Here is a 23,405-nt window from a genome sequence, read left to right on the forward strand (position 1 = left end):
TCTTTCCTGGGTCTACATATGCTTCTCCTTCACTTTCCATCCCTTTTATTGAACTTCAGACATTATTGTGGCAAAACATATACAAAATTTATTATTGTAATCATTCCGTGCCTACTTCAGAAGACAAAAGCAGAACCGCAGGAGCAGAGAAGAGAAAACCTCACTGTTTGAGGAGCACACACTCTTCTCCCCTGACCCTGGATTAGAACCCACGCAGGCCCCTGGGTAAGCGTGGGAACTCAGAGACTACAGAAAAAGAGCAGAAAGCCTTGCCACACTTGTGCTAGATTTCAGAACAGGAATGCAGGCATTGGAACATCACTGGGGCCCAAGATGGGCTGCCCAGGACTGAGCTCTGAGATGAGAAGGAATGAGGAGGACACAAGTCCCTGCCCTCCCGTGACCTGCCATGGCCAGGATTCCTCCACCTATGAGTAGGAGACAACAGACTTTTGGACTGATGATTGCAAGGCTGTCTCAGAGATACAGAGAAACTGATGTCTTATGGGTCACATTGGAAAGTAGAAAGGACAACCTAACACCAGGGCAGCCCCTCTCCCTTTCTTGGGCTCAGCCTGCCTTAGAGCAGGGTCTCCTCACCTCCTCTGACACCAGCACTGGGGCAGCTGCTCAGCCTGGGAGCTGAGGCTTCCCTCCAGTAAAACGGAACTCTGGGCCAGGCCACTGTTGGCCAATAATAGCTACACAAGGATCAGCTGTCCAGAGACTCCCAGAAGCTGTTCTTTGTCCCAGCCACAGGGAGATCAAGCATGGAAACTACTCCGTGTCTGGACTGACCCTCAATCCGTCCCTGCTGATCATGTTCTCTCTGGGCTAAGCTGAATATTTCAGGAACTCACTCCTGTTCTCTGTCTCTCACTAATCTCTGGTGGTGCCATTGCCATCAACACACAGGAAGATGGAGAAGACCAGAAACAAGGAAGGAGCTCCTATGACCAGGCTCTTAGGAAGACGGCCAATGTTCAGGCCAGTCATGAAGTTGGAGCTCAACGCCTCCTTCAGACGAGGCGTGAACATTCCGCCCACGCCCAGGTGATGATGTGGAACTGACTCTCCTGATGTTGCACCTCGGCGTCCCCCATGGCTTTGCTGCCCTCATGCCTGCCTTCTGCTCCTCCAAATCATGTTCCTCTGCAGGCCCAGGCCAAGGCTGTAGCCTGCTCTCTCCCTCATAGAGCCCAGTGGGCAGCTGCCTGTGAATTCCTAGGGCCTCAATGTTGGTAACACGGATTTCTACCTTTAATCACTCAGCAGGAAGCCCCCGAGTACCACACAGAAACTGTATTCTAGAGATTAAACATGACTAGGAGAATTCGGTTATGAAGAGATAAGTTTCTGAGGTTAGCGAGGGACATTTTAAAATCACACCAGCCTGATTGTTTTAAAATGTGGGGTAAGTATTGACACCTACACAGCAATTAAATTCAATATATACACATAAGTTTCCACCAAATGCATACTCCCAAGAAAAAACGCAGGCTGTACTTGGTTCAGGTTCTATTCCTATTGACCGAAACCAAATGCATTCACTTGTTTTGCAAAAGCCTTCAGAAACAGGCAGCCAACCAACCTTTGTCCACGGTGGGTTCAATGGGGACGTCCTGGAGCCTCTGCTGTCCCACAGTCACATTTGTCTCTCCCCACCTCGTAATACATGAGTCACCCTCCATCCTCCTAGGAAGGCAAGTGCTCGTCCTGCCACTCACACCCTAGGGCAAGCCCTTTGGTTACCTTTTCATGATGCTGTGTTTCCTGAGCACAGAACACGGAAACCAGACTAGGCTGAGGGATAGAGGCTGGGCCTCTACGTGACCTTGACATTATGTATTTTGGACACTCACCACGTGAATTCAAAAAGACACGCAGCAAATCAATGCGCACAAGCTCACCCCATGCTCAGAGAATGCAGTTGCTCCCAGGGACTGCAGAATGTGACCATCATGCTCTATCTACAACAACCATCCCTCCCTCCCATCACAGCCTAGGTCCTCATCCATGAGAGGAAGCTCCACTCAGGCTGCCTGTCCACAGGAAGGCCAGCGAGACCGTGGCACATTCCTCGTCATCTGGGTGACTCATCAGGATGGGAGGGCTTCTGCAATACGTACCCTTTTCTGTAACTCCTGAGGATCTCTGTAAAGACAGAAAATAAATTGCTATGAGCATCAGACCCTGCTGTGTCCTGTGTGCACAGGACTTTTCTTCACTTAGTGACATTAGAAAACAAGATGGAAACCAGTGTTCAAAGGAACCCAAAAGAACAGAGCAAATCGAATCACAGTAAAGACACATTTTTCTCAGAGGACGTTTCCTCTCAAGTCCATGTTGGTTGGCCAGTAAGTGATTTTGTTCGAAAGAGAACAAAGTTGGTAAAGGCACAAGCTCACTGCCCCACAATGTGTGGTGGATGCTGTCACTTTCTCCCTCTGTATTAAGTCAACCCTCAGTGGGGAACAGACTCTCACTTAAAGCTCCTCCCAAGGACATTGGGTAACTAATCTAAGATATATGTTGTCACATTCTCGTATCTTAATTTCATCCAAATAAAATAAAGCTAAGAAAGCAGCAGTTTTTCTCAGACAAATCCAGGCGGCCTGACCTCCACATCCTCTGGGTCCTCCTCGTCTTCGCTGTCACTGGACCACGCCTGCAGATGTCCCGGCGGAACTAGGAGGACACAGAGTGACCGTCAGCACCTTGGTGGTGTTGCTCACGAACAATTCAGTAACATTGCTTGAGGTGGGTGGGGGAGGAGGACAGCAGAACAGGATAGAGGCAGGGAAGAGAGGGAATCAGGGCCTTTGGCTTTCTAGCTCCAGGCCACCTCGTAAACGTGAAATAGCCAATCTCAAACAGCGCACACCACATAGTGCAGGCTGTGTGTCCCTGGCAGCCTCTTAGGGCTCCTCCTTCCTAATCTGACCTGAGCTCAAGTGCCCTCTTATTGATCCCTGCCAAAGTCATTTCCTCCTCAGAACGCACATGTGCTGCTGCTCTGTATATCACCACTTCCAGGTTTTGTACTGAATAAGAAGCAACCTTTCTTGAAAAAGATTTAAATCTAGCCAAAAGATTTCATTAACTGTTTGTGATGAGGCAATTAAACCAAGATTTGAAAATACCCAATTATCCTACCATTTAAAGATGACCCCTACCTAGCCTGTGAGATTTGTCCTTCCACTCTTCCTTTTTAACGCAAAGTGTGTGCCCCGTGGGGTTCACTGCTGCTCATGCTCACACTGACTCCAGCACCGGGACAGCCTGTCATGGGAGCAGCGAGGGGGACGGGGGCGAGGCACTGACCCTCTCCAGCCCAGCTATGCAGGAGATTCCAGCAGGGAAAATGGGTGCCAGGCTAACACCCAGGTTGATCCTTGAGATTTTATGGGATGCCGTGTCTTGGGATTGGGTTCTACTGAATTTCTAAGATGTGCAGTGATAATTTCATTAAATACAATAGAATATGCCACTCATCACTGTCTGCTTTCCAACAGGAGCTGAGGAACGACCTCACCGCTGTAGACCAAAAGCCTGTGGACTCTGTTTTATGTTAATGATCATACTGAAGCCCACTGTACAATGTACCTGCTCAAACCAACCCTGGGTGAGCTGACCACTGACACCACCCAGTCATGACAGTGTTTGGGATCCAAATAGGTTTTCATTCTCCCACACGCACACAGAAGTGCTGGAACAACCTGGCCCAGCAAGAAATTATACCAGGGCTTTGTGACAAATTCCGGGTAGTAGCCCATGGCATTAACCTTCCACTCATTCCCAAGGTCACATGTGCCTCTTCCATTTAAAAGAACAAGAGCTTGGGAAATTCGTCTCTGCACCATGCCCATCTGAGGACGGGGGATGGTAAATTTATCTTCAGGGACAGCTGTGGTGGATGATGAATGGGTTGATTTATGTAAACTGTGCAGTGGTGATGGAATTTTCCTTGAACACTGATGCTTGTGTTGTGCTGTGAACATGGGAGTATGTTTTCTGGGGAAATGCACACACGCTCCCACACATCCACAATCATTCCATATAGACTCGCTCCTCTGTCCCTGCAAACCCTGATGTAGCGCCGCACCTTATATGACACTGGTGCTTCCTGGGATGACAGTACCATGGTTAGAGTCGTTTACTGGACTCTTAGTTTTTTGTTTTTGTGTTTTTTGACACAGAGTTTCACTCTTGTTGCCAGGATGGATTTCAATGTCACAATCTTGGCTCATTGCAACCTCCACCTCTTGGGCTCCATTGATTCTCCTGCCTCAGACTCCTGAGTAGCTGGGATTAGGGGCATGCACCACCACTCCCGGCTAATTTTAAATTTTTAGCAGAGACAGGGTTTCTCAATGTTAGTGAGGCTGGTCTCAAACTCCCGACATCAGATGATTCACCCGTCTCGGCCTCTCAAAGTGCTGGGACTACATGCATAAGCCATTGCGCCCAGCCTGACTCTTCGTATTTTTTAAACCGAACTTCCCAAATCTCATTTCTACAGGAAGCTCAAACAAGAGAGACCCTTGAGCAAATGCAGGTGAAACAGAGCCACCTTCGCAACACTGAGGTTTCAAACCTCAACAAAGAGACGACCCCCGAATACGTACTCTTCGCCAGTGTGGCTGGGTCCACTCGCATCTAGAGAAAAAGAAAACACTGTGAGGTCAGACCAGGCTGTCTCCTGGGTGCACAGGTCTTCACTTGCTGACATTAAAAAGACACATAGTAAACAGTGGTTGGGAAAATGGCCCCGATATCTAGAAGACATTCGTGGAAAGGCACAAGATTTTTCTACAAGATTTTCCAATGTTTTTGTTTGACAATTCCAAATACTTCTCAAGAAGAAGGCATTTCTCTTGAGGAAAATGCCTGCTGACACACAGTGTGTAAATGCGGATGCCATCTGAAGCCATGTTTTAGTTGATAATGAACTCTGACATTTGCCCACCAAGAAATTCTGTAAGTCACCTATAATGTACATGGTAAGATGTATACATCTTAGTTCCATTGAAACAAGAGAGAAATCGAGAGAAATAAAATTTCCATTTCAGAGGATAAAAGAAGACTTTACCATGTGAACCCCTGAGGCTTCCTCCGAGGATGTCTGCTCTGGCACATCCTCCTCCAGATCTTCCAGGTTACCTGGGAAACAGAGTCACTATAAGCACATGAGCTCCACTGACTGAATCCCTCAGGTGGTCTTGGAGTTGTGGACCCGGGGCTGGCGTGTGTGGAAAGGTGTGTTCACAGCACAGGCTCAGCCTCTGCCGGTCCATCCTCCATGGTGGTGAGGGAAGGCAAGTGGTGAAGGAAGGCATCAGGAAGGCCACAGAAGACAGGGCCTTGGTCCTCTAGCTAAGGCAACCTCTTGCACATGAACTAACCCATCTCAAACAGGGCCCACCACACAGTGTTTCCCTGCAGCATCCAGGGCTCCTCCTTCCTAATCTGACCTGAGCTAACTTGTCCTGCCTTCTCGATCCCCTCGAGGTCATTTCCTCCCCAGGATCCACATGTCCTGCAGTGTGTGTTTTGTCCCTCCTAGAACCTTTTCCTTTTTTTCAGATGGAGTTTTACTCTTATTGCGCAGGCTGAAGTATAATGGCACGATCTCAACTCACCACAACCTCAGCCTCCCAGGTTCAAGCGATTCTCCAGCCTCAGCCTTCTGAGTCGCTGGGATTACAGACATGCATCACCACGCCAGGCTAATTTTGTATTTTTAGTAGAGACGGGTTTTCTCCATGTTGGTCACTCTGGTTTCGAACTCCCGACCTCAGGTGACCCACCCGTCTCGGCCTCCCACCATGCTGGGACTACAGGTGTCAGACACCGTGGCCGGACAGAACATTTTGTACTAGATAAAAAGCAACCTTTCTTCAAAGAGGAGACTCAATTCTAGCTAAAATATTCTCTATATTCACTAACCTTTTGTTTTAAAGAAGACCAAACCGAGATTTGAAAATACTCAATTATCGTACCATTTACAGACGACTCCTACTTGGCATGTGATGTTTGTCCTTCGGCCTTTCCTTTTAACACAGTGTGTGTGTGCCGTGGGGCCTGCTGCTGCTCATGCTCACACTGGCTCCAGCCCTAGGACAGCCCACCCTGGGGGGCAGCAGGTGGGGGCGCTGACCCTCTCTAACCCAGCTCTGTAGAAGATTCCAGCGAGAAGATGAGTACCAGGGTAACACTCAAGTTGTTCCTTCCGTTCTTATTTGGTGCGGTGTCTTGGGTGTGCGTGCTGAACTGCAGCACATGTAAGGATTGTGGTGATTATCTCATTAAATACAATATAATATGTCTGATCATTTTCTGCTTTTCACCAGGAGATGAGAAAATTAACACAGCACTGCAGCCAAAAGCCTGACCTCTCAATGTCTGTTTCCCATTTGTGACCACACCAAAGTCCACTGTAAAATGTACTTATCCCTACACTGAGTTATGTGACCATTGAGACAATCCTATGTGAGAGACAGTATTTGGGATTTCTGAAGGCTATCCAGATTTCATCTGCACACCTAGGTGCTCAAGCTCTCTGCCATAATGACAAATTATACCAGAACCACGTGATTACTGCCGAGTAGTAGCCCATGGCATCACCTTCCACCCACTCCTGAGTGCACCTCTGCCTCCTCCACTGAGGAGACAAAGAGCTTGGCAAATTCATCTCTGCACTATCTCCACCTGAGTACTGGGGATCTCCAACTGCCCTTCAGCTACAGCCGTGGTGGAGGACCAATGGGCTGATTTACGCACGGTGTGCAGTGGTAATGGGATTTTTACTTACCACACTCATTTTTGTGTAGAGTTCTGCACATGGAAACATGCTTTCTGGAGAAATGTACACATCCTCCCAAAGAAACTCATAATCATTCTACACAGACTCCTTACACCTCCCACCCTGATGCACCTCATTCGATGTCATAAAAACGACACTGCAGCTAACAGGCACCACGTAGGATGATCACCCCTCTTCAGTACACTCAGTAATTTCTGCCCTAACCTCATTTCCAGTACAAAGCTCCAACGAGAATGGTTCTCCCGAAAAACCAGGCAAGAATGTGTCACCTTTCTTAACATTAAGATTTTTCCTTACCAAATAGGTGATCCCAGAATACGTACCATTTGTCTCTGTGAATGCCTCCGCCTGAGTTTAGAGAAAGGAAAACACTGTGAGGGTAAGATCGTGCTGTCCTTGTACACAGGTCTTTTCTTAACGTAGTGCTATTAGAAAGCCAGATGGGAAATTCTGGTGGAGGCAACGGCCACAAAAATAAAGCCCAGAAAACACTTGTACAAAGTCACCAGGTTTTTGTGCAAGATTTTAAAGTTAATTTTGGTGGTAAATTCAGTATTTTCAAGAAGGTTTTCCTCCTGATGAAAATGCTTGCTGACATAGTTTGTAACTGAAGCTGTCATCCAAGAATGCCATCTTGAATTAGTTATTAGTTGGTAAAGAATTCTCATTTTACATTTTCCCACCAAGAAATTCTCTAAGGCATCTATAATGTACATGGTAGTAAAGTTTTCCTATCTTTATGCAAGTGAAATTGAAAGAAACCTAGGAAAATGAATTTCCCCTTTCAGATAAAGAAAGAAGAACTTACGTTGATAACAGAGAGGACCCTCTCAACGGGTGCCTCACGTGGATGTTCTGCTGCGAGGTCCTCTTGAGGATCTAGGAGACATAGGGTAAGTGTCACCACATGGATTCTGCTGAGAAAATTCCTCGGGTTGTATTGGGTGGTGTGGACATGAGGCTGGCATGTGTGAAGAAGGTGGGTTACCACAGACGGAGCTGTAGGCCCATCCTCCTTGGTGGTGAAGGCAGGCAAATGAGACCATGAGGAAAGCCATGGGAAACAGAGCCTTGGTCCTCTAGCTAAGGCAAGTTCAGCAATGAGACACAGCTGATCTCAAAGAGGGCACAGGACACGGGGCAGGCGACCCTCCCTACAGCGTGTCAGGTTCCTCCTTCCTAATCTGACCTGAGCTAACTTGCCCTCCCTTCATCATCCCTTCTGAGGTCATTTCCCCCACAGCATCCACAGGTGCTGCTGATCATCATTCTCCAACCCGAAACATTTTGTGCTGCATAAAAAGCCACCTTTCTTCAAAAAAAATTTAATTCTAGTCAAAAAAGTTATGACTTCTCTGAACCTTTGATTCAAAGAGAATTAAACCAGGATTTTAAAATATTCAACTATCCTATCATTGAAAGATGGCACGCACTTAGCATATTTGCCCTTCCGCTCTTCCTTTTCAACACAATGTATGTGTCTGTGAAATCCGTTGCTGCTCATGCTCACGTTGGCTCCAACACCAGGACAACCCATCATGGGGGGCAGGAGGTGGGGACGCTAACACTCTCCAAACTAGCTATGCAGGAAATTCCACCGGGGGAGATGGACGTCAGAATAACACCCTAGTTCTTCCTTGAGTGCCTATTCTGCACTGAGTCTTGGTTGTGTGGGCTGAATTAGGGCATATGTGACACTTGTGGCAATCGTGTTATTAAATAGAATAGACTGTGTCCCGGAATGTCCTCCGTTTTTTCTTCTTGAGACAAAATTTCACTCTGTTGCCCAGGCTAGAGTGCAGTGGCATGATCTAGGCTCACCGCAACCCCCATCTCCCAGGTACAAGTGATTCTCCTGCCTCAGCCTCCTGGGTAGCTGGGATTACTGGCAACTGCCACCACACTCAGTTAATTTTTGTGTTTTTAGTAGAGACAGTGTTAGCCAGGCTGGTCTCAAACCCCTGACCTCAAGTGATTCACCCGCCTTGGCCTCCCAAAGTGCTGGGATTACAGGCGTGAGCCACCACACCCAGCCTGTTCTCTGCTTTTAAATAGGATCTGAGGAATAACACAACCACCAAACGAAAAGCCTGTGACCTCGCCGTGTGTGTTTCACATTTCTGACCACACCAAAGTCCACTGTAAAACATCCCAACTCTAATCCCGGGTTATGCAACCACTGAGACCATCCTGTGAGGACAGACAGTGCTTAGAATTCTATACGCCATCAAACGTCCACATGCACACCCAGGTGCTCAAAGTCTGCCAGACTGATGAGTTATACCAGGGCTGTGAGATCCATACTGGACAGCAGCCCATAGAATCAACCTTCCACCCGCTGCTGATTTCCCATTTGCCTCCTCTACTGAGAAAGCCAGATGTTGAGAAATTCATCCCTGCCCAACCAGTATCTGATGACTGGGGATATTAAACTTAACTTCAGACAACTGTGGTGGAGAATGAATGGGCTGATTTACGTAAAGTGTGCCGGGTGATGGATTAGTTAAAAAAACAAACAAACATTAATCCTTGTGTTGTGCTAGGAACATGCACAAAGACTCTGAAAGACACAATCACCACCCACAGACTCTCTCCTCCACACCTCCCAAACCTGATGCACACCACCCTCTTTCATGTACGGGACACCACTTCCTGCGGAGACTACAGAAAGATGGTCACAATTCTGTACCGAAGTCTTACTGTTTTTTATACCAAACTGCCTAAAACCTCATTTCTGTTAGGAAGCTCCAGAGAAATTCTCCACCAAATGCATGGTAAAAAGTGCCATTGTTCTGAAAAAATAAGGTATTTCCTTAGCAAAAAAGCAATTCCTGGAGCGTGGGGGGCAAGGCGAGGGAGAGCATTAGTATAAATATGTAATGCATGCTGAGCAGTAAACCTAGATGACGTGTTGATAGGTGCAGCAAACCACCACATTTATACCTATGAAACAAACGTGCCATTCTACACACGCATCCCAGACTTTCAAGTAAAATAAAAACAATTTTTAAAAAAGCTATCCCAGATTACATACCTTCTGTCTCTACGTCAAAGCTCTTCTGCAATTAGAGAAAAGAAAAACATTACAAGAGTCAGACCACACCGTGTCCTGTGTGCACAGGTCTCTACTGCACTTGTTGACATTAGAAAACCCAATGGAAATAGTGAAAACAGTCAACACAAGGGCCCCAAATAAAGCCTAGAGGACATGTGCAAAGGCACAAGATTTTTGTGCCCGATTTTCAAGTTTATTTTCACTGCATGTTCACCATTCTTTTCAAGAAGAACGAACTTCCATGGAAAATGCTTACTGCCATAGAGGTTTTAGGTGAACCTGTCACCTACAAATGTCATCTTGAATTCATTCTTCTGGGTAATAAAGTCTCATCTTCAGCTGCCCATAAAGAATTTCTGTAAGTCATCCATACTGTACGTGGAAAGATTATCATATCTTACTTCAATTTATATGGAAACCAAGAGAAACAAAATTCCCACCTCAGATAAACAAAACAGACTTTACCTTAAAAAAGCCTCGTAACATCTCAGATAGTATCTTGAGCGGATGCTCACACAACAAGTCTTCGTCACGCTCTAGGAAACACGGAGTCATTGTCAGCATGTTGGGTGCACTGAAGGAACCCGTCAGGGAGACTCGGGTGCTAAAAACACGGGGCTGGCACATGTAGACAAGGGGGGTTAACTGCAAAAACGGAACTCCTGCCAGAACATCCTCCTTGGTGATGAAGAAAGGTCAGTGAGACCATCAGGAAAGCCATGGAAGACAGAGCCTTAGCAGCACAGACACGCACTGCCGATGCCGTGGCAGTGTCTCATCCTTCCCCTACGCATTTAGAGGCCTAGGAAATTTCCACTTTCCTGTTGAAATGTGACAATGTCATTTGTCTTTCCTGGGTCTACATATGCTTCTCCTTCACTTTCCATCCCTTTTATTGAACTTCAGACATTATTGTGGCAAAACATATACAAAATTTATTATTGTAATCATTCCGTGCCTACTTCAGAAGACAAAAGCAGAACCGCAGGAGCAGAGAAGAGAAAACCTCACTGTTTGAGGAGCACACACTCTTCTCCCCTGACCCTGGATTAGAACCCACGCAGGCCCCTGGGTAAGCGTGGGAACTCAGAGACTACAGAAAAAGAGCAGAAAGCCTTGCCACACTTGTGCTAGATTTCAGAACAGGAATGCAGGCATTGGAACATCACTGGGGCCCAAGATGGGCTGCCCAGGACTGAGCTCTGAGATGAGAAGGAATGAGGAGGACACAAGTCCCTGCCCTCCCGTGACCTGCCATGGCCAGGATTCCTCCACCTATGAGTAGGAGACAACAGACTTTTGGACTGATGATTGCAAGGCTGTCTCAGAGATACAGAGAAACTGATGTCTTATGGGTCACATTGGAAAGTAGAAAGGACAACCTAACACCAGGGCAGCCCCTCTCCCTTTCTTGGGCTCAGCCTGCCTTAGAGCAGGGTCTCCTCACCTCCTCTGACACCAGCACTGGGGCAGCTGCTCAGCCTGGGAGCTGAGGCTTCCCTCCAGTAAAACGGAACTCTGGGCCAGGCCACTGTTGGCCAATAATAGCTACACAAGGATCAGCTGTCCAGAGACTCCCAGAAGCTGTTCTTTGTCCCAGCCACAGGGAGATCAAGCATGGAAACTACTCCGTGTCTGGACTGACCCTCAATCCGTCCCTGCTGATCATGTTCTCTCTGGGCTAAGCTGAATATTTCAGGAACTCACTCCTGTTCTCTGTCTCTCACTAATCTCTGGTGGTGCCATTGCCATCAACACACAGGAAGATGGAGAAGACCAGAAACAAGGAAGGAGCTCCTATGACCAGGCTCTTAGGAAGACGGCCAATGTTCAGGCCAGTCATGAAGTTGGAGCTCAACGCCTCCTTCAGACGAGGCGTGAACATTCCGCCCACGCCCAGGTGATGATGTGGAACTGACTCTCCTGATGTTGCACCTCGGCGTCCCCCATGGCTTTGCTGCCCTCATGCCTGCCTTCTGCTCCTCCAAATCATGTTCCTCTGCAGGCCCAGGCCAAGGCTGTAGCCTGCTCTCTCCCTCATAGAGCCCAGTGGGCAGCTGCCTGTGAATTCCTAGGGCCTCAATGTTGGTAACACGGATTTCTACCTTTAATCACTCAGCAGGAAGCCCCCGAGTACCACACAGAAACTGTATTCTAGAGATTAAACATGACTAGGAGAATTCGGTTATGAAGAGATAAGTTTCTGAGGTTAGCAAGGGACATTTTAAAATCACACCAGCCTGATTGTTTTAAAATGTGGGGTAAGTATTGACACCTACACAGCAATTAAATTCAATATATACACATAAGTTTCCACCAAATGCATACTCCCAAGAAAAAACGCAGGCTGTACTTGGTTCAGGTTCTATTCCTATTGACCGAAATCAAATGCATTCACTTGTTTTGCAAAAGCCTTCAGAAACAGGCAGCCAACCAACCTTTGTCCACGGTGGGTTCAATGGGGACGTCCTGGAGCCTCTGCTGTCCCACAGTCACATTTGTCTCTCCCCACCTCGTAATACATGAGTCACCCTCCATCCTCCTAGGAAGGCAAGTGCTCGTCCTGCCACTCACACCCTAGGGCAAGCCCTTTGGTTACCTTTTCATGATGCTGTGTTTCCTGAGCACAGAACACGGAAACCAGACTAGGCTGAGGGATAGAGGCTGGGCCTCTACGTGACCTTGACATTATGTATTTTGGACACTCACCACGTGAATTCAAAAAGACACGCAGCAAATCAATGCGCACAAGCTCACCCCATGCTCAGAGAATGCAGTTGCTCCCAGGGACTGCAGAATGTGACCATCATGCTCTATCTACAACAACCATCCCTCCCTCCCATCACAGCCTAGGTCCTCATCCATGAGAGGAAGCTCCACTCAGGCTGCCTGTCCACAGGAAGGCCAGCGAGACCGTGGCACATTCCTCGTCATCTGGGTGACTCATCAGGATGGGAGGGCTTCTGCAATACGTACCCTTTTCTGTAACTCCTGAGGATCTCTGTAAAGACAGAAAATAAATTGCTATGAGCATCAGACCCTGCTGTGTCCTGTGTGCACAGGACTTTTCTTCACTTAGTGACATTAGAAAACAAGATGGAAACCAGTGTTCAAAGGAACCCAAAAGAACAGAGCAAATCGAATCACAGTAAAGACACATTTTTCTCAGAGGACGTTTCCTCTCAAGTCCATGTTGGTTGGCCAGTAAGTGATTTTGTTCGAAAGAGAACAAAGTTGGTAAAGGCACAAGCTCACTGCCCCACAATGTGTGGTGGATGCTGTCACTTTCTCCCTCTGTATTAAGTCAACCCTCAGTGGGGAACAGACTCTCACTTAAAGCTCCTCCCAAGGACATTGGGTAACTAATCTAAGATATATGTTGTCACATTCTCGTATCTTAATTTCATCCAAATAAAATAAAGCTAAGAAAGCAGCAGTTTTTCTCAGACAAATCCAGGCGGCCTGACCTCCACATCCTCTGGGTCCTCCTCGTCTTCGCTGTCACTGGACCACGCCTGCAGATGTCCCGGCGGAACTAGGAGGACACAGAGTGACCGTCAGCACCTTGGTGGTGTTGCTCACGAACAATTCAGTAACATTGCTTGAGGTGGGTGGGGGAGGAGGACAGCAGAACAGGATAGAGGCAGGGAAGAGAGGGAATCAGGGCCTTTGGCTTTCTAGCTCCAGGCCACCTCGTAAACGTGAAATAGCCAATCTCAAACAGCGCACACCACATAGTGCAGGCTGTGTGTCCCTGGCAGCCTCTTAGGGCTCCTCCTTCCTAATCTGACCTGAGCTCAAGTGCCCTCTTATTGATCCCTGCCAAAGTCATTTCCTCCTCAGAACGCACATGTGCTGCTGCTCTGTATATCACCACTTCCAGGTTTTGTACTGAATAAGAAGCAACCTTTCTTGAAAAAGATTTAAATCTAGCCAAAAGATTTCATTAACTGTTTGTGATGAGGCAATTAAACCAAGATTTGAAAATACCCAATTATCCTACCATTTAAAGATGACCCCTACCTAGCCTGTGAGATTTGTCCTTCCACTCTTCCTTTTTAACGCAAAGTGTGTGCCCCGTGGGGTTCACTGCTGCTCATGCTCACACTGACTCCAGCACCGGGACAGCCTGTCATGGGAGCAGCGAGGGGGACGGGGGCGAGGCACTGACCCTCTCCAGCCCAGCTATGCAGGAGATTCCAGCAGGGAAAATGGGTGCCAGGCTAACACCCAGGTTGATCCTTGAGATTTTATGGGATGCCGTGTCTTGGGATTGGGTTCTACTGAATTTCTAAGATGTGCAGTGATAATTTCATTAAATACAATAGAATATGCCACTCATCACTGTCTGCTTTCCAACAGGAGCTGAGGAACGACCTCACCGCTGTAGACCAAAAGCCTGTGGACTCTGTTTTATGTTAATGATCATACTGAAGCCCACTGTACAATGTACCTGCTCAAACCAACCCTGGGTGAGCTGACCACTGACACCACCCAGTCATGACAGTGTTTGGGATCCAAATAGGTTTTCATTCTCCCACACGCACACAGAAGTGCTGGAACAACCTGGCCCAGCAAGAAATTATACCAGGGCTTTGTGACAAATTCCGGGTAGTAGCCCATGGCATTAACCTTCCACTCATTCCCAAGGTCACATGTGCCTCTTCCATTTAAAAGAACAAGAGCTTGGGAAATTCGTCTCTGCACCATGCCCATCTGAGGACGGGGGATGGTAAATTTATCTTCAGGGACAGCTGTGGTGGATGATGAATGGGTTGATTTATGTAAACTGTGCAGTGGTGATGGAATTTTCCTTGAACACTGATGCTTGTGTTGTGCTGTGAACATGGGAGTATGTTTTCTGGGGAAATGCACACACGCTCCCACACATCCACAATCATTCCATATAGACTCGCTCCTCTGTCCCTGCAAACCCTGATGTAGCGCCGCACCTTATATGACACTGGTGCTTCCTGGGATGACAGTACCATGGTTAGAGTCGTTTACTGGACTCTTAGTTTTTTGTTTTTGTGTTTTTTGACACAGAGTTTCACTCTTGTTGCCAGGATGGATTTCAATGTCACAATCTTGGCTCATTGCAACCTCCACCTCTTGGGCTCCATTGATTCTCCTGCCTCAGACTCCTGAGTAGCTGGGATTAGGGGCATGCACCACCACTCCCGGCTAATTTTAAATTTTTAGCAGAGACAGGGTTTCTCAATGTTAGTGAGGCTGGTCTCAAACTCCCGACATCAGATGATTCACCCGTCTCGGCCTCTCAAAGTGCTGGGACTACATGCATAAGCCATTGCGCCCAGCCTGACTCTTCGTATTTTTTAAACCGAACTTCCCAAATCTCATTTCTACAGGAAGCTCAAACAAGAGAGACCCTTGAGCAAATGCAGGTGAAACAGAGCCACCTTCGCAACACTGAGGTTTCAAACCTCAACAAAGAGACGACCCCCGAATACGTACTCTTCGCCAGTGTGGCTGGGTCCACTCGCATCTAGAGAAAAAGAAAACACTGTGAGGTCAGACCAGGCTGTCTCCTGGGTGCACAGGTCTTCACTTGCTGACATTAAAAAGACACATAGTAAACAGTGGTTGGGAAAATGGCCCCGATATCTAGAAGACATTCGTGGAAAGGCACAAGATTTTTCTACAAGATTTTCCAATGTTTTTGTTTGACAATTCCAAATACTTCTCAAGAAGAAGGCATTTCTCTTGAGGAAAATGCCTGCTGACACACAGTGTGTAAATGCGGATGCCATCTGAAGCCATGTTTTAGTTGATAATGAACTCTGACATTTGCCCACCAAGAAATTCTGTAAGTCACCTATAATGTACATGGTAAGATGTATACATCTTAGTTCCATTGAAACAAGAGAGAAATCGAGAGAAATAAAATTTCCATTTCAGAGGATAAAAGAAGACTTTACCATGTGAACCCCTGAGGCTTCCTCCGAGGATGTCTGCTCTGGCACATCCTCCTCCAGATCTTCCAGGTTACCTGGGAAACAGAGTCACTATAAGCACATGAGCTCCACTGACTGAATCCCTCAGGTGGTCTTGGAGTTGTGGACCCGGGGCTGGCGTGTGTGGAAAGGTGTGTTCACAGCACAGGCTCAGCCTCTGCCGGTCCATCCTCCATGGTGGTGAGGGAAGGCAAGTGGTGAAGGAAGGCATCAGGAAGGCCACAGAAGACAGGGCCTTGGTCCTCTAGCTAAGGCAACCTCTTGCACATGAACTAACCCATCTCAAACAGGGCCCACCACACAGTGTTTCCCTGCAGCATCCAGGGCTCCTCCTTCCTAATCTGACCTGAGCTAACTTGTCCTGCCTTCTCGATCCCCTCGAGGTCATTTCCTCCCCAGGATCCACATGTCCTGCAGTGTGTGTTTTGTCCCTCCTAGAACCTTTTCCTTTTTTTCAGATGGAGTTTTACTCTTATTGCGCAGGCTGAAGTATAATGGCACGATCTCAACTCACCACAACCTCAGCCTCCCAGGTTCAAGCGATTCTCCAGCCTCAGCCTTCTGAGTCGCTGGGATTACAGACATGCATCACCACGCCAGGCTAATTTTGTATTTTTAGTAGAGACGGGTTTTCTCCATGTTGGTCACTCTGGTTTCGAACTCCCGACCTCAGGTGACCCACCCGTCTCGGCCTCCCACCATGCTGGGACTACAGGTGTCAGACACCGTGGCCGGACAGAACATTTTGTACTAGATAAAAAGCAACCTTTCTTCAAAGAGGAGACTCAATTCTAGCTAAAATATTCTCTATATTCACTAACCTTTTGTTTTAAAGAAGACCAAACCGAGATTTGAAAATACTCAATTATCGTACCATTTACAGACGACTCCTACTTGGCATGTGATGTTTGTCCTTCGGCCTTTCCTTTTAACACAGTGTGTGTGTGCCGTGGGGCCTGCTGCTGCTCATGCTCACACTGGCTCCAGCCCTAGGACAGCCCACCCTGGGGGGCAGCAGGTGGGGGCGCTGACCCTCTCTAACCCAGCTCTGTAGAAGATTCCAGCGAGAAGATGAGTACCAGGGTAACACTCAAGTTGTTCCTTCCGTTCTTATTTGGTGCGGTGTCTTGGGTGTGCGTGCTGAACTGCAGCACATGTAAGGATTGTGGTGATTATCTCATTAAATACAATATAATATGTCTGATCATTTTCTGCTTTTCACCAGGAGATGAGAAAATTAACACAGCACTGCAGCCAAAAGCCTGACCTCTCAATGTCTGTTTCCCATTTGTGACCACACCAAAGTCCACTGTAAAATGTACTTATCCCTACACTGAGTTATGTGACCATTGAGACAATCCTATGTGAGAGACAGTATTTGGGATTTCTGAAGGCTATCCAGATTTCATCTGCACACCTAGGTGCTCAAGCTCTCTGCCATAATGACAAATTATACCAGAACCACGTGATTACTGCCGAGTAGTAGCCCATGGCATCACCTTCCACCCACTCCTGAGTGCACCTCTGCCTCCTCCACTGAGGAGACAAAGAGCTTGGCAAATTCATCTCTGCACTATCTCCACCTGAGTACTGGGGATCTCCAACTGCCCTTCAGCTACAGCCGTGGTGGAGGACCAATGGGCTGATTTACGCACGGTGTGCAGTGGTAATGGGATTTTTACTTACCACACTCATTTTTGTGTAGAGTTCTGCACATGGAAACATGCTTTCTGGAGAAATGTACACATCCTCCCAAAGAAACTCATAATCATTCTACACAGACTCCTTACACCTCCCACCCTGATGCACCTCATTCGATGTCATAAAAACGACACTGCAGCTAACAGGCACCACGTAGGATGATCACCCCTCTTCAGTACACTCAGTAATTTCTGCCCTAACCTCATTTCCAGTACAAAGCTCCAACGAGAATGGTTCTCCCGAAAAACCAGGCAAGAATGTGTCACCTTTCTTAACATTAAGATTTTTCCTTACCAAATAGGTGATCCCAGAATACGTACCATTTGTCTCTGTGAATGCCTCCGCCTGAGTTTAGAGAAAGGAAAACACTGTGAGGGTAAGATCGTGCTGTCCTTGTACACAGGTCTTTTCTTAACGTAGTGCTATTAGAAAGCCAGATGGGAAATTCTGGTGGAGGCAACGGCCACAAAAATAAAGCCCAGAAAACACTTGTACAAAGTCACCAGGTTTTTGTGCAAGATTTTAAAGTTAATTTTGGTGGTAAATTCAGTATTTTCAAGAAGGTTTTCCTCCTGATGAAAATGCTTGCTGACATAGTTTGTAACTGAAGCTGTCATCCAAGAATGCCATCTTGAATTAGTTATTAGTTGGTAAAGAATTCTCATTTTACATTTTCCCACCAAGAAATTCTCTAAGGCATCTATAATGTACATGGTAGTAAAGTTTTCCTATCTTTATGCAAGTGAAATTGAAAGAAACCTAGGAAAATGAATTTCCCCTTTCAGATAAAGAAAGAAGAACTTACGTTGATAACAGAGAGGACCCTCTCAACGGGTGCCTCACGTGGATGTTCTGCTGCGAGGTCCTCTTGAGGATCTAGGAGACATAGGGTAAGTGTCACCACATGGATTCTGCTGAGAAAATTCCTCGGGTTGTATTGGGTGGTGTGGACATGAGGCTGGCATGTGTGAAGAAGGTGGGTTACCACAGACGGAGCTGTAGGCCCATCCTCCTTGGTGGTGAAGGCAGGCAAATGAGACCATGAGGAAAGCCATGGGAAACAGAGCCTTGGTCCTCTAGCTAAGGCAAGTTCAGCAATGAGACACAGCTGATCTCAAAGAGGGCACAGGACACGGGGCAGGCGACCCTCCCTACAGCGTGTCAGGTTCCTCCTTCCTAATCTGACCTGAGCTAACTTGCCCTCCCTTCATCATCCCTTCTGAGGTCATTTCCCCCACAGCATCCACAGGTGCTGCTGATCATCATTCTCCAACCCGAAACATTTTGTGCTGCATAAAAAGCCACCTTTCTTCAAAAAAAATTTAATTCTAGTCAAAAAAGTTATGACTTCTCTGAACCTTTGATTCAAAGAGAATTAAACCAGGATTTTAAAATATTCAACTATCCTATCATTGAAAGATGGCACGCACTTAGCATATTTGCCCTTCCGCTCTTCCTTTTCAACACAATGTATGTGTCTGTGAAATCCGTTGCTGCTCATGCTCACGTTGGCTCCAACACCAGGACAACCCATCATGGGGGGCAGGAGGTGGGGACGCTAACACTCTCCAAACTAGCTATGCAGGAAATTCCACCGGGGGAGATGGACGTCAGAATAACACCCTAGTTCTTCCTTGAGTGCCTATTCTGCACTGAGTCTTGGTTGTGTGGGCTGAATTAGGGCATATGTGACACTTGTGGCAATCGTGTTATTAAATAGAATAGACTGTGTCCCGGAATGTCCTCCGTTTTTTCTTCTTGAGACAAAATTTCACTCTGTTGCCCAGGCTAGAGTGCAGTGGCATGATCTAGGCTCACCGCAACCCCCATCTCCCAGGTACAAGTGATTCTCCTGCCTCAGCCTCCTGGGTAGCTGGGATTACTGGCAACTGCCACCACACTCAGTTAATTTTTGTGTTTTTAGTAGAGACAGTGTTAGCCAGGCTGGTCTCAAACCCCTGACCTCAAGTGATTCACCCGCCTTGGCCTCCCAAAGTGCTGGGATTACAGGCGTGAGCCACCACACCCAGCCTGTTCTCTGCTTTTAAATAGGATCTGAGGAATAACACAACCACCAAACGAAAAGCCTGTGACCTCGCCGTGTGTGTTTCACATTTCTGACCACACCAAAGTCCACTGTAAAACATCCCAACTCTAATCCCGGGTTATGCAACCACTGAGACCATCCTGTGAGGACAGACAGTGCTTAGAATTCTATACGCCATCAAACGTCCACATGCACACCCAGGTGCTCAAAGTCTGCCAGACTGATGAGTTATACCAGGGCTGTGAGATCCATACTGGACAGCAGCCCATAGAATCAACCTTCCACCCGCTGCTGATTTCCCATTTGCCTCCTCTACTGAGAAAGCCAGATGTTGAGAAATTCATCCCTGCCCAACCAGTATCTGATGACTGGGGATATTAAACTTAACTTCAGACAACTGTGGTGGAGAATGAATGGGCTGATTTACGTAAAGTGTGCCGGGTGATGGATTAGTTAAAAAAACAAACAAACATTAATCCTTGTGTTGTGCTAGGAACATGCACAAAGACTCTGAAAGACACAATCACCACCCACAGACTCTCTCCTCCACACCTCCCAAACCTGATGCACACCACCCTCTTTCATGTACGGGACACCACTTCCTGCGGAGACTACAGAAAGATGGTCACAATTCTGTACCGAAGTCTTACTGTTTTTTATACCAAACTGCCTAAAACCTCATTTCTGTTAGGAAGCTCCAGAGAAATTCTCCACCAAATGCATGGTAAAAAGTGCCATTGTTCTGAAAAAATAAGGTATTTCCTTAGCAAAAAAGCAATTCCTGGAGCGTGGGGGGCAAGGCGAGGGAGAGCATTAGTATAAATATGTAATGCATGCTGAGCAGTAAACCTAGATGACGTGTTGATAGGTGCAGCAAACCACCACATTTATACCTATGAAACAAACGTGCCATTCTACACACGCATCCCAGACTTTCAAGTAAAATAAAAACAATTTTTAAAAAAGCTATCCCAGATTACATACCTTCTGTCTCTACGTCAAAGCTCTTCTGCAATTAGAGAAAAGAAAAACATTACAAGAGTCAGACCACACCGTGTCCTGTGTGCACAGGTCTCTACTGCACTTGTTGACATTAGAAAACCCAATGGAAATAGTGAAAACAGTCAACACAAGGGCCCCAAATAAAGCCTAGAGGACATGTGCAAAGGCACAAGATTTTTGTGCCCGATTTTCAAGTTTATTTTCACTGCATGTTCACCATTCTTTTCAAGAAGAACGAACTTCCATGGAAAATGCTTACTGCCATAGAGGTTTTAGGTGAACCTGTCACCTACAAATGTCATCTTGAATTCATTCTTCTGGGTAATAAAGTCTCATCTTCAGCTGCCCATAAAGAATTTCTGTAAGTCATCCATACTGTACGTGGAAAGATTATCATATCTTACTTCAATTTATATGGAAACCAAGAGAAACAAAATTCCCACCTCAGATAAACAAAACAGACTTTACCTTAAAAAAGCCTCGTAACATCTCAGATAGTATCTTGAGCGGATGCTCACACAACAAGTCTTCGTCACGCTCTAGGAAACACGGAGTCATTGTCAGCATGTTGGGTGCACTGAAGGAACCCGTCAGGGAGACTCGGGTGCTAAAAACACGGGGCTGGCACATGTAGACAAGGGGGGTTAACTGCAAAAACGGAACTCCTGCCAGAACATCCTCCTTGGTGATGAAGAAAGGTCAGTGAGACCATCAGGAAAGCCATGGAAGACAGAGCCTTAGCAGCACAGACACGCACTGCCGATGCCGTGGCAGTGTCTCATCCTTCCCCTACGCATTTAGAGGCCTAGGAAATTTCCACTTTCCTGTTGAAATGTGACAATGTCATTTGTCTTTCCTGGGTCTACATATGCTTCTCCTTCACTTTCCATCCCTTTTATTGAACTTCAGACATTATTGTGGCAAAACATATACAAAATTTATTATTGTAATCATTCCGTGCCTACTTCAGAAGACAAAAGCAGAACCGCAGGAGCAGAGAAGAGAAAACCTCACTGTTTGAGGAGCACACACTCTTCTCCCCTGACCCTGGATTAGAACCCACGCAGGCCCCTGGGTAAGCGTGGGAACTCAGAGACTACAGAAAAAGAGCAGAAAGCCTTGCCACACTTGTGCTAGATTTCAGAACAGGAATGCAGGCATTGGAACATCACTGGGGCCCAAGATGGGCTGCCCAGGACTGAGCTCTGAGATGAGAAGGAATGAGGAGGACACAAGTCCCTGCCCTCCCGTGACCTGCCATGGCCAGGATTCCTCCACCTATGAGTAGGAGACAACAGACTTTTGGACTGATGATTGCAAGGCTGTCTCAGAGATACAGAGAAACTGATGTCTTATGGGTCACATTGGAAAGTAGAAAGGACAACCTAACACCAGGGCAGCCCCTCTCCCTTTCTTGGGCTCAGCCTGCCTTAGAGCAGGGTCTCCTCACCTCCTCTGACACCAGCACTGGGGCAGCTGCTCAGCCTGGGAGCTGAGGCTTCCCTCCAGTAAAACGGAACTCTGGGCCAGGCCACTGTTGGCCAATAATAGCTACACAAGGATCAGCTGTCCAGAGACTCCCAGAAGCTGTTCTTTGTCCCAGCCACAGGGAGATCAAGCATGGAAACTACTCCGTGTCTGGACTGACCCTCAATCCGTCCCTGCTGATCATGTTCTCTCTGGGCTAAGCTGAATATTTCAGGAACTCACTCCTGTTCTCTGTCTCTCACTAATCTCTGGTGGTGCCATTGCCATCAACACACAGGAAGATGGAGAAGACCAGAAACAAGGAAGGAGCTCCTATGACCAGGCTCTTAGGAAGACGGCCAATGTTCAGGCCAGTCATGAAGTTGGAGCTCAACGCCTCCTTCAGACGAGGCGTGAACATTCCGCCCACGCCCAGGTGATGATGTGGAACTGACTCTCCTGATGTTGCACCTCGGCGTCCCCCATGGCTTTGCTGCCCTCATGCCTGCCTTCTGCTCCTCCAAATCATGTTCCTCTGCAGGCCCAGGCCAAGGCTGTAGCCTGCTCTCTCCCTCATAGAGCCCAGTGGGCAGCTGCCTGTGAATTCCTAGGGCCTCAATGTTGGTAACACGGATTTCTACCTTTAATCACTCAGCAGGAAGCCCCCGAGTACCACACAGAAACTGTATTCTAGAGATTAAACATGACTAGGAGAATTCGGTTATGAAGAGATAAGTTTCTGAGGTTAGCGAGGGACATTTTAAAATCACACCAGCCTGATTGTTTTAAAATGTGGGGTAAGTATTGACACCTACACAGCAATTAAATTCAATATATACACATAAGTTTCCACCAAATGCATACTCCCAAGAAAAAACGCAGGCTGTACTTGGTTCAGGTTCTATTCCTATTGACCGAAACCAAATGCATTCACTTGTTTTGCAAAAGCCTTCAGAAACAGGCAGCCAACCAACCTTTTTCCACGGTGGGTTCAATGGGGACATCCTGGAGCCTCTGCTGTCCCACAGTCACATTTGTCTCTCCCCACCTCGTAATACATGAGTCACCCTCCATCCTCCTAGGAAGGCAAGTGCTCGTCCTGCCACTCACACCCTAGGGCAAACAGCGCCACCTTTGCAACACTAAGATTTCAAGCCTTAACAAAGAGATGACCCCAGAATACGTACCTTTTGCCAGTGTGGCTGGGTCCACCTGCATCTAGAGAAAAAGAAAACACTGTGAGGTCAGACCATGCTGTCTCTTGCATGCATAGGTCTTTTCTTGACACTAAAAAAACCGATGGAAAATAGTGGTTGAGACAATGGCCCCAAT

The 23,405-nt window shown here is 47.1% G+C and overlaps 1 protein-coding gene across 9 annotated transcripts in view; it reads right to left on the bottom strand.

The window, feature by feature from the left end:
* LOC119624823 (protein FAM153A-like) overlaps window positions 1-23,405 on the bottom strand; it is a 64,799-nt gene that overhangs the window by 40,168 nt on the left and 1,226 nt on the right. For 7 of the 9 annotated variants that reach the window (XM_073013963.1, XM_073013965.1, XM_073013961.1 and 4 more), the window contains exons 1-16: window positions 21,075-23,215; window positions 20,589-20,613; window positions 18,363-18,433; window positions 17,878-17,902; window positions 15,821-15,891; window positions 15,357-15,387; window positions 13,349-13,416; window positions 12,858-12,882; window positions 10,347-10,417; window positions 9,861-9,885; window positions 7,635-7,705; window positions 7,150-7,174; window positions 5,093-5,163; window positions 4,629-4,659; window positions 2,621-2,688; window positions 2,130-2,154 (exon numbers count right to left, since the gene is read on the bottom strand). In XM_073013963.1, coding sequence (XP_072870064.1) covers window positions 2,130-2,154; window positions 2,621-2,688; window positions 4,629-4,659; window positions 5,093-5,163; window positions 7,150-7,174; window positions 7,635-7,705; window positions 9,861-9,885; window positions 10,347-10,417; window positions 12,858-12,882; window positions 13,349-13,416; window positions 15,357-15,387; window positions 15,821-15,891; window positions 17,878-17,902; window positions 18,363-18,433; window positions 20,589-20,613; window positions 21,075-21,236 — 865 coding nt within the window. In that variant the 5' untranslated portion in view covers window positions 21,237-23,215. Of the gene's footprint in view, window positions 1-2,129; window positions 2,155-2,620; window positions 2,689-4,628; window positions 4,660-5,092; window positions 5,164-7,149; window positions 7,175-7,634; window positions 7,706-9,860; window positions 9,886-10,346; window positions 10,418-12,319; window positions 12,424-12,857; window positions 12,883-13,348; window positions 13,417-15,356; window positions 15,388-15,820; window positions 15,892-17,877; window positions 17,903-18,362; window positions 18,434-20,588; window positions 20,614-21,074; window positions 23,216-23,260; window positions 23,292-23,405 lie in introns of those variants that run through there. The other 2 variants (XM_073013966.1, XM_073013967.1) reach the window with 2 other exon arrangements.

The sequence above is a fragment of the Chlorocebus sabaeus genome, unplaced genomic scaffold, assembly GCF_047675955.1.
Source record: "Chlorocebus sabaeus isolate Y175 unplaced genomic scaffold, mChlSab1.0.hap1 unalloc_scaffold_114, whole genome shotgun sequence".
Classification (NCBI taxonomy): domain Eukaryota; kingdom Metazoa; phylum Chordata; class Mammalia; order Primates; family Cercopithecidae; genus Chlorocebus; species Chlorocebus sabaeus.